The sequence below is a fragment of the Pterocles gutturalis genome, unplaced genomic scaffold, assembly GCF_000699245.1.
Source record: "Pterocles gutturalis isolate BGI_N339 unplaced genomic scaffold, ASM69924v1 scaffold49622, whole genome shotgun sequence".
Taxonomy (NCBI): Eukaryota; Metazoa; Chordata; class Aves; order Pterocliformes; family Pteroclidae; genus Pterocles; species Pterocles gutturalis.
Genome location: NW_010109570.1, coordinates 1 through 11,034, shown reverse-complemented (window position 1 = coordinate 11,034; position 11,034 = coordinate 1). Strand labels below are relative to the sequence as shown.

The 11,034-nt window shown below is 40.0% G+C and overlaps 1 protein-coding gene across 1 annotated transcript in view; it reads left to right on the top strand.

The window, feature by feature from the left end:
• Positions 1–11,024, top strand: part of NCOA2 (nuclear receptor coactivator 2) — a gene marked incomplete at both ends in the record, with an annotated part of 47,661 nt that extends 36,637 nt beyond the window's left edge. The window contains 5 exon segments of the mRNA XM_010073014.1: positions 1–157; positions 1,793–1,970; positions 4,311–4,509; positions 10,076–10,165; positions 10,908–11,024. The exon segment at positions 1–157 is cut by the window's left edge and continues 6 nt beyond it. Of these exon segments, the coding sequence (XP_010071316.1) occupies positions 1–157; positions 1,793–1,970; positions 4,311–4,509; positions 10,076–10,165; positions 10,908–11,024 (741 nt within the window).
• Positions 11,025–11,034: the final 10 nt, after the last annotated feature.

Here is an 11,034-nt window from a genome sequence, read left to right as displayed (position 1 = left end):
CAGCAGCAGCAGGTGCAGCAGCGGACACTGATGATGCGAGGGCAGGGCTTGAGCATGACCCCCAGCATGGTGGCCACCGGTGGCATACCAGCAACCATGAGCAATCCACGGATCCCGCAGGCAAACACACAGCAGTTCCCGTTTCCTCCAAACTACGGTACTGGTTCCACCCCCAGTGCTTTTTGGCAGTCATTACTCCCCCGTTTCTCCCCCAGTGCTGGGTCCAAGTCCCCCTCCAACAGCCCCTTGCCTGGCTCCCTGGGAAAGATGGGTTTGGACCATTGGGAGTCCTTAAATGCAACATAGTGCCTTCCACTTTCCTAGCTCTAGGAAACAGCAGTAGCAGAAGTACAATGTGTGTGTGTTTGTTTATATATATAGATATATGCAGATAAAAGGTGTATGCACACATGAACACGTATATGTGTATGTACTGGCTTGATGAACTCTGCATTTTGACTTTGAATTTTGACAAATATATATGGTAAAAGTGCATTGATGTTGGCAAACATCATAAAGTGACCAGAAGCAAAGCTGTACATAATTTTTTAAAATTTTGATAATTATATATTGCTTAAATATCAGACAGATTCTTCCCTAAAAAGATAATTCTCCACATGTACATTATAATGTAAAATTAACAACTAACTATTGAATTTGAATGATATAAATTAGTTTCAGATAAGGCATTCCCTTCCCTGTCCTTAAACCCATATATAATATGATAATTAATACCATTTTGTTTGTATGTTTTACGAAGCTGCATACCACTTTGTTCTGGGGGTACATGAGGCAGTTACCTCCATACAGTTATTCTTATACAGCTTCTTTATTTATAAGTATTGGGTAAGTTAGGTTATGATTATATTAAATAATATGTTACGTGCAAGTTCTGCTAATATAACAAGTTATGTCTATCCAATTCTAAATTTGCTATCTACTCTTATTCATCTGTTATTCTTTATACCAGTTTCTAAATCATCCCTCCATGTATTTGTAATTGCTTTATGAAAATGAAGAGACATTATATTATTCCCATTTTATGAGAGAGAAAAAGATACCAAGAAGTTAAGTCATGCAGACAGTGAATGTAACAATAGATTTCATACCACCTGATTCTTACCCCAGCATTAAGAGTGGCTTGTTTCTGCTGAGTATGCTGTTCATGATTAACTTAAACAAGACCAAAGTGACTTGGTTTAAAACAAAATTTCTGCACACAATTGGCATTTTGCAGCTTAAATTAGGTTTTCTTTGCATACAGATAATCTTTGATTTTACAAAATCGTTTAACACTTGCATAAAATGGCATTGCCTGTTCTTGCAGGGACACAGAAATAGAGATACTAAGGTTCTAGGAACTTCAGAAAAAATAGAAAAATTATAGCCTAAATGTTAAAAGGTGGTGCTATGCAGTAAATAGATTGTGCATAACTTTCACAAAAATGGATTTATAGACAGAAGCAGTATGTTTTATTTGTTGTCTTGAATGCATTTTCTGGGGATAAAAAATGTCACCAGTGTTTTTCTTCTGGTCTGTTGAGGGGAGAGACCATTTGCGTGATTAGGACACACAGGTAGCCATCATGCTTATGCAAAATGATTTTTGTAAGGTTATACATGTTGTATGAGTTTATGATGTCTTGCTTTTAATTTGTATTCCACATTAAGGCACAAAGTTATAGGTTCCAGATGACATAAGTAGGACTGTGTAAAGACATGTTGGCAGGTGTGAGCTCTTGTCTTGTTTTCACTTTGAAGGTACAGTGGCTAAGTTTCTTGTTTTCTTCAGGTATTAGTCAGCAGCCCGATCCAGGCTTCACAGGGGCCACCACTCCTCAGAGTCCACTGATGTCCCCAAGACTGGCTCATACTCAAAGCTCCATGATTCAGCAGTCTCAGGCTAATCCTGCCTATCAGTCCTCTACGGAGATGAATGGGTGGGCGCAAGGGAATATGGGTGGAAGCAGGTAAATACAGATCAAAACCAAAATGAACACAGAGTAATGGGGCCATTTATGGTCTACACTTATTTATGGGGGTTTTCATATATATATTTGTTTGCTTGTTGTTAACTATCCATCCTAAAAGAGATTTCTTTTCAATTTGGCTTGACGAGTTGGTTTAAATTCTGTCTTCATACAAGGCAAAGTGAGTGCATAGCTAAAAGACCTGCATCCACACAATGTATTGCTTTGTCTGTGGTAACTGATAAAACACTGCGTGTCCTTAAGAAGCACCTCTGCTGCACAGTGAGCTTCAGCCCCTAACGTTTGTGTGGATGCATTTCTTCTGTGTATGATTTTCATGTTGTGCTTCCACACTGCTTTCCACATGGCTGGATCAGCTGAGACGGAGCTTACGCATTCCCTGCTGCTCTGGAATTGCAATGACTAGATTTCACCTCCCACTTTAAATGCTGGAGTGCAACCAGGTTCAATCATTGGTGTTTGCACATACTGGGGGTCAGCATATAACTGTCATTCTCTGAGAGCATTGTAGCATGCCTCATGCACGCAGTCACCTTCTCAGTTGAGGCCCATGCCCCAGTCAGTATAGCTCTAATTATTAGTCTGTCCACATTGAATGGGTTGGATGTTGAACACTATCAGTGGGCAGCAGCGAGCTTCCATGTGGCAATGGTCTGTGCTTTTCAGTGGAAGACAGGAGGAGCTATCAGGTTGGTGTACAGCCTGTATCACACAGGGGTGCACACAGTTGTCTCTAGCACTGTGCTTTTGTCATCTTGAAGTTCTCAGGCTGCTCTTACTATACCAGTCTGGCAACAAATCTTTTTCCCACTCGTTGACAAAGATTTAATAAACCCAAAACACCAGTGTTTCAGTGATGTGGCTGATCCAAGTAAAGTTCCCCTTTAAGCAACTGGTTTATCTCTTATGCGCATCCTTGTCAATGCCTCTTCCTCACTGTCTTCCTGAAGCATCTGCAGGAGGCATAGCTACTGCTGCCACGGCTTCTGCTGAAAAGGCAGCAGCAGCAGCAGCGTCTCCGTAAAACACCGGCAGGAGGCATAACTACTGCTGCCACGGCTTCTGCTGAAACGGCAGCAGCAGCAGCAGCTTGGTAAGACCAATAGTTGGCTTGCTAAATTGCAGCTCTGTGGCGGAGATGTGTCAAATGAGTTTACACGAGCCACTGAGTATTCACAATGTTCTGTAGTGTACTGTTTCAGCCATCCAGATAACAACTTAAAAATGGGGTTAGGTGGCCCGAAAAGGCATGGAATTAGAAGGAAGAGAATGGTGGGATTTTCCAAGTTTGGTCCTGTGCCCAGAATGCCATTGCACTCCACCAGCTCACACAGTGCGCAGCAATAGCCTAGTGGAGTACTCAAGTGCAAGGTTGAGCGTTAACCCTGAAAGATTTCCTTAGCTGTGGGAGCAGTGCTTCACAAGGAAGTGAAAGTCAGCCATTGATATAGAGGTGGTTACTGTGTGCCATCTGACACACAGCAGCCCTTCTACAGTGTTTCAGTTTAATGCAAATCCTCTAAACAGACACATTGTCAGTAATAATTCCTTCATTGACTGTTGGATTATGCTCAAAGAGGAGAAAAGACATGTAAACAGTGAAGTGCACTTTAGGATATGTAAAATAGTCTCTTCTGACATAATGGGAAGGAAGATACTGTCCAGAAAGCACTTGACTTTGAATAAAATCTGGGATGAGATCTTCCACAGTTACTCCTCCCTAAGTTGTTCTGAAATGGGATAAGCGAACATAGAGGGTAATTGTCTTAAGTTTTATGTTTTTTCTTACAGTCAAAACCTGATGCTAAGATTTAGTAAATAAATTTCTGCACGATTGCATGTCTAAATTTGTGAGCCCATTTGCCATAATTGTATGTGCAAATCTGGTATTCATAAGTGCAAATAGCTTATTTTGGAAAAATAAAGCTTATTAGACCAGATCCAGGTTCAGCCCAACAGTCCTGTGCTGTGCTAACACTGGAGTGAGAAGAAGGTGTATTACTTTCCCAAACATCTTTAAAATACATACAAAGCGCATTAGACAGCTAATTGGCTGTTATTGCACATGCATAACGGATTTGTACTCTGCTGTAGTTTCACACGCAAAGGCATGCATTTTTGTGCACAAAGATGGGACCTTAAATTTTGAAAATCTATGTCTTAGACATTAATGTAGCTGAAAACTAGTTTTTCATTTGAAGTGGGAATAAATTACAGTATATACAAATTCTAGCTTAAGGTATATTAAAAAGAGAGTAGTTTCTTAGTGGCTTCAGCATTCTAAGTCTGACACATTGCTTTTTCCATTCCTTGCTGTAGCATGTTTTCACAACAGTCCCCACCACATTTTGGGCAGCAAGCAAGCACCAGCATGTACAATAATAACATGAACATCAGTGTATCCATGGCAACCAACACAAGTGGTATGAACAACATGAACCAGATGACAGGGCAGATCAGCATGACCTCAGCGACCTCTGTGCCTACATCAGGGTTGTCCTCCATGGGTCCTGAGCAGGTGAGAATTTAAGGACTTGAGATGACAGCTAGAGAATTTTCTTTGACTTTCAGTAGTTTTTCAGGTCCGCTGCGTTGGGCTGTAACTGCTGTAAGTCATTATGTACGTTTTACTAGTTTTCTTGAGAAATTATAATGTTAAAAAGGCTTTGTTTTTAGCTCTGCACTCAGAAGTGACTGCTGAGGTAGAGAGCACCTTTTGCATCTAAATTTCCCACTGTGACCTAGCACCCCAATAGCTAGCACGTGTAGTTGATCCTGGACTTCTGTGGAAAGTGTGTGCTGACCTAGCTCCTGTTCTTAGTAGGTAAGTCTCCATAGCACTGTTGCCAGTCACCAGTGTCCTCAGTAATTTTCTCAGCAGTGGAGGTTAGGATTGAATGTCAGGCAGCTGTTTCCTAGAGATAAGAGTGAAAATGCTGGCGTGGGCAAGTGTGTGGAAGATGCCACTGTGTTTGTAGTACCGGACAATAGGCAGTCAACTTCAAGAACTGTCAATCTGGCACCTTCACGAGCACAAAATCCACACTTTTTGTTGTGTAGTCAATAAAAATAGGTTACTGAATCAGTAGGTAAGAAACCTGTTCTTTTCTGCTGAGAGGAGGTTTGCACACTTCATTTTATTAGAAACTGCTACTTAGGATATCTGAAAATAACATTGCCATTTGTTGACCTGCAGTTAAACTCACACAGTACGTTGACATTTGACAAGCAAGCCTTCTAAATTAACAGGTTCATATGTTTGTTTCAGAGCTGAACTTTGGTTTATTCAACACACAGACTTGAAGTTACAGAGTTTTCTTAGAAATGCTGGCAGGAAAGTACCTCTTGTGTCTTCAGGCAGATCTTTTGTAGACCTTTTTTCTGAGACCACAATGTTCCAGTTTAAAGCTGCTTATATTAGTCGCTTGTTAATGTATGTCCTTTTTCCAGCCTAAATTTGATAACAGTATTTACTTTTCCAATATTCTCCTTTAGCTTAAATAGCTCTTTTCTCATATTTTAGAAAGAGCAATTCTACCAACATGATATTTTTGTTGTTTTGAGGTTGTTGGATTGTTTTGATTTGGGTTTCTTGGCTTTTTTCTTGTAAGTTAAGCCACAATCTCTTCTTGTAGGCTGTAAATTCCCTTTGCTTTTCTGCACCTGTTCCAGTTTGAATCAGTATTTCCTAAGCACCAGCCATGCGCATAACACTAATTCTTCCCCATTTCTCTTGGAATACTCTGACAGATATAGCCCCAGATCACATTTGTCTTTTACAGCTGCCGCATACTGGTGACCTGAAGTAATTTTGATACTCCCAAATTTGTCACCTTCTCTGATATTCCCAGTTGCTAAGACCAATTATAGCAGACTTTTTTATTATTATTATTATTATTAGTTCCCAAGTGCATACTATTGCACACATTTAATGTAGTAAAACAATAGCAAAACAAAACAAAAAACCAGTAGGGATTTGAAGGTGACAGCCCAGTCTGATTTCTTAGCATACACATGCTACTTGATTTTCCTCAGGAACCTAAACTAAAAAACATGTATTATAGAGAGAGATCTGGTTTTATTTCAAAGATTTCCATACAGACTACTGTTTCTGCTGGCACAGTTGTCACACTTTTCCTTCCTGTTACACTACTAGATCTTGTTTCAAGATAGCAGTTATCTAACTTCCAGTAAGCTGATTAGGCTGAGGTTCTTTACCCATCTCGGCATCTGTTTTTCAGCCCCTGAGTCCCTTTTGTGGATCTACTTCAAACTCATTTGTTGTAACCTCATTCTAGAAGTATGAACAGAGTAACCGGAGACAGTGATTTAACAGTGACCTCACCAAAGCTGTGTAGAGTCAAGTTCTGCTTGTAATTTCTCTTTCAATCCACGGGTTGCCGTGGCTCTGTTGGTGACAATGTCACACTGGAAAGCACATACTGAAACCCATATGATGATGCCCAAATCTTCCTCAGCACATTCTCGATAGGTGAAACCTGAGTTCTTTGTTTCCAGAAGTATTACCTTCCTTTTATCTACATTAAATTGCATTTCTTGGGTTGAGTCTGTTTAGCCAAAGTGCTGTGGCTCATTCTGTAACAGGAACCTGTTCTCCTCCTGATCTACCACCCCAGCACTGTGTCATCTGCAAACTCTGCAAGCAAATGTTTTATGTTTCATCTAGGTCAGAGGTGGCCATCTGGCAGCTGAGGGGCCATTTCTGGGCCACAAGATGGTATTTTTCAGTCGTCAGGAATGTGTACTGTGCTGCTTCACATTTTCTTTTCTGAGAGACATGAATAAATTAAAAAAAAAGTATATTTGAATACTGACATTGATTTTTTTTTTTCTGTTTCTGTTTTCAAGGCATAGTGGTTTTTTTTAGTGTTTGGCATCTTTATTTAGCAATTGACCTAGGCTGTGCTGAACTTTTCTTGTAACTGGTGGTTTTAAAAATCACTACATTTTCTTTAATTCTGCTGACTGTTGCCATTTCATTCATTCTTTTGCCTTTTTTTAAACTGTCACCTACACTTTTACTTACTTATTCATTGCCATATTTTTGTTAGATAATACATAAATTTAACTTCACATGCTCATCTCTTTCTAACCACAGTGAATAACAGTGGTTATGCTAAGAATGTGTTAAAGCTTTTGAAAAAAAACCTTAACAGTTCTTATGTTATTGGATGGTTTTGGAAGTAATATGTATTACTTGTTAGTAAAAAAACGGTGCCTGGGCTTATTTACCTGGTGAGAAGCAGGTATATTAGCTTTGGTACCAAACAGGTTTATTTGGCTCTGTCTCCTGTCTCTGTGGCACTGTACTGTATCCTACAGACATATCCAGAGCTCAAAAATGCAGAGTTTGGTGTTTATCTGCTCATACTGGTGTATCTCCAGCTTCTCTTGTTTACTAACTAGGCTCCCAGCATCACCAAGTAGAAAATGAAGATTTTGCCCAAAATGTTGTGGTTTCCCTGGGCTTGCTATTTATGATGCTTAGAGACTCTTTTACGTACTTGAGGGATCAGACCTTGTCTCATTAACATCCTCTCCCTTACAATTACGTCAAAGCTCTCCAGGCTGCTCTTTTTAGTGTGTCTTCTCGGAAGCTGGTATCAGGAATGCTGAAATGCTTGCTGCCAGGTCTGCAGGTTCGTTCTGTACAAAACAGCTTCCCCAGGCATTGAGAAAGTCTAAACCTTCCCAGTGTTGCACCATTCATACAACTTACTGTCTCCTTGTTGTCATCTTCTTGTTCACACAATTGACTGTTGCTGTGTTTTTGCCTGTTACTTTTTTTGCATCATGCATCCATGTTACTTACTGAGTTGTCAGAGAAACAATATGAAACCTGTGCAAGAGGAGATACTTTTCAGTATATGAAATTAACCACTGTCTAGATGTCCACTCGGAGTAGGTGTTTATTAATCCACACAGGTGCAGTACTTCCCAGGCCAAAATTATCACGGCATCTGCAAAGAGTTATCTTGAAACAGTACATTGATTTTGTTCAGCATACTGGATGAAAGCAGCTCTGGAGTTGTAGGAAACTTTTCTTACTGGCTACCTTGTATATAATTCTACCTTATTAGTAGGAGGCTGTGTTAATGTGCTTAATTGCAAAGGAATTGTAAAACATCTTCTGTCTTCTTTTAGTCAGATTTCATGTCTGATAACACTACCAGACCTGTCTTCAAAAAATTATAAAAACCCTTCCATTTCTTTGTCGTTCTCCATGCTTTTCTGATTGAATTGTTATTGGAGTCAGAAGTTAATGTGTGAATGTGGGGTGTTTTGTTTCAAGGACTTCTGAAGCAAATTTATGAATATAACAATATGGTAGATTTTTTTTTGTTGAAACCATGACAATCTGTTACTGTGCCGTTCAGGATTCTTGCATCATCACTGGCAAAGAGATTCTGTGATAGGAACTTCATTGGTGCCTTTGCTGCTTTTGTGATGTGCAGCCTGGAACCATCTTCCCTTTCTATACCAGTCCTAACTCTGTCATGATGCAAATCGCGCTCTCATCTTTTTGTTCCAAAACTGCTGTTGATTCAGTATACAGGTTTTTATTTCTGCTTTTTTTATTTATGTTTGTCTACTGAACAAACAGAAAAGGCATTTTTGCCTGTGCATTCTGATGAATGTTGATCAATAGCAGAAGACACTTTTCAAACATGGATTCTGTTGCTTAGTCAAATGCATGTAGATAAAGCTGCAAACTGCTGTCTACTTTCTTTATGAACAAAATTGTGTGGTTCTCTTCCCTTCTGATTTCAATTTTCAGGTTCAGGTTTAAGAATCTGCCGATTTGTATTATGAAGCAGAAAGCATCCCTAGAAGGCTTGCAGCACTTAATCAATTTTTTCAGAGTTGAAAATCCTATGGCAAAAATATTTTCAATTCTTAACCTTTCCTATTGAACTGCAGTCTTGTCTGTTTAGATGGTTGCACGTGATTGCATTTAGCTTTATGATGTTTTGCAAAATCAGTGAATAGCAACTGAAACAACTGTCAGGAGGATCTGAAACGAGGCAACTTTGATGTGGTAAATTCAAGATAGTCTTCCCCCCTTGCTGCAGCAGGTTGCTGTAGCTAAAGTGAGGGAGTAGAGTGGCAGAATCTCCTCTCCTTGGCCACACGAGTCTCCTAAAGGGCAGGTGACACAGAAAACATCTTTTTCCTTCCAGCAAAATCTGGAGGGGCATATCTTCTCTATTATCATATCCATCTAGTCTGAGGGAAGTAACAGAGGGAACCGAGTCAACTGCGACTCCCTAGGAACGTTTCTTTCCCTGTAAACCTTCTAAAGAAAGCTGAATTTTCCAATGCCTTAGAACCATGCTGAAGGGCTGTGGTTTGTATTTTATACCAGTTCCAACACGGTGAGATTAATCCTTTGATTAAGAAAGCAATGCTGTAAATTTTTTACATAACTAAGCATGACAGACCCTTTGGTTGTGCAGTAATACACAGCTTCAATATTTTCCCATGACTATGTTCAGAAAATTATTGGGACCATCCCTTTAGGAAAGCATGCCACTGCAGGTTTTCCCATTTAATGCTATCTTTCTCCTATTGCTTATGTGCAGAAAAATAAGTGTCATTAAAACTAAGTCAATAGGCAGTATAAATCAGCCTACGTGTTATCTCGTCAGGCTTTGAAAAAACGATGCTGTGGTTTACAAGCAGAAAAGCTGTGTGTTACCGAGGTTAGGACTGTAGTTGCACGTTTCTGCTTTCAGGACTTTAATAGCAGGCATGTCTTCTTCAAATAATACTGACCTAATTTATGGAGCCTGCTTTGTGAAATATGCACAAGGGTCATGGTATCAGGGATGAAATCTTTGTTGTTGACTGTGAAGCAGAATAATATGAGTCAAACACATGCTGCACAAGAAGGGTACTCAGCTGTGTAGTCACTCCCCAAGCTGCAACGTCATCTCCGAAGTAGATGTTGGTATATGTAAGTAGCATAGTGGGTTTTTAGCATAGCATAGGATTTTTTTAATTCCCAGCCCTCTTCCCAACTTACTTTTAATTCATTCTCCTTAATATCTTGTTACCAATAGGTTAATGATCCTGCTATGAGGGGAGGCAATCTTTTTCCAAACCAGCTGCCTGGAATGGATATGATAAAGCAGGACGGAGATGCAACACGGGTAAGAAATGGCATACACAGGCATACAGAGGCAACGGCACTGTGGATGTGCTGTGGTCTAGAATGGATACAGTATCTTTTTACTTACGAAGTTAAAAGTACCCAGGGTAATAGTAATTAAGTTTTTTGCTATTAATTTTTTTAATTCCGCTGTTGGTGACATCTATATTAACTTCCTTGCTTAGATCCCAGTAGCATTACTGAAGTGAATAATACAGAATACATAACATTAACAGAATACATTACATTATTGAATTAACAGTCACATTCAGCAGACTTATGTATAGTTGTATTTGCTTTTTGCAGAGCAATTACATGACCATTTGCTGATGATGGGAAAGACTTACTGTTGATTTATATTTGCACTGCTGCATGCTTAACCCATTTCATGTTTCATCCTGCCTAAGTGTTTTTCCACTTCTCATTGCATTGTACTTAGGGCAAAAATCTCATTCATTATTTAATTTATTGCTTTCTATACAGTGCTGCTTCTGAGAAGAGTGGTAGAACTGAACTAATTTTCACACAAATTTCCAACTGACAGGGTAATTAGCGTTTGCTTAGGTCAAAACCGATTTGTATTCCAGACGGTAACAGTACTAAAGGAAAAGACATTGTGGAGCTCTTGGCATGTGGCCAAGTAAGCGAGGTGGGTTTTATGGGCCCCTCCTCAGTGGAAGGTTTTCTTCTGGAAATAACCTTCGTGTAAAACAGGTTTGTTACCCCAAACCCGGTATTTCGAGACCTGCTGTGGTTCGAAGCTAGAGCGCAATGGTGTCCCCGCGTGGTCCGAGCACCGGCAGCTGCCCGGATCCATCCGGACGCGAGGAGCTGGCCCCGCGGTGCGGCCCGGCGCCCCCGTTAGCCCCG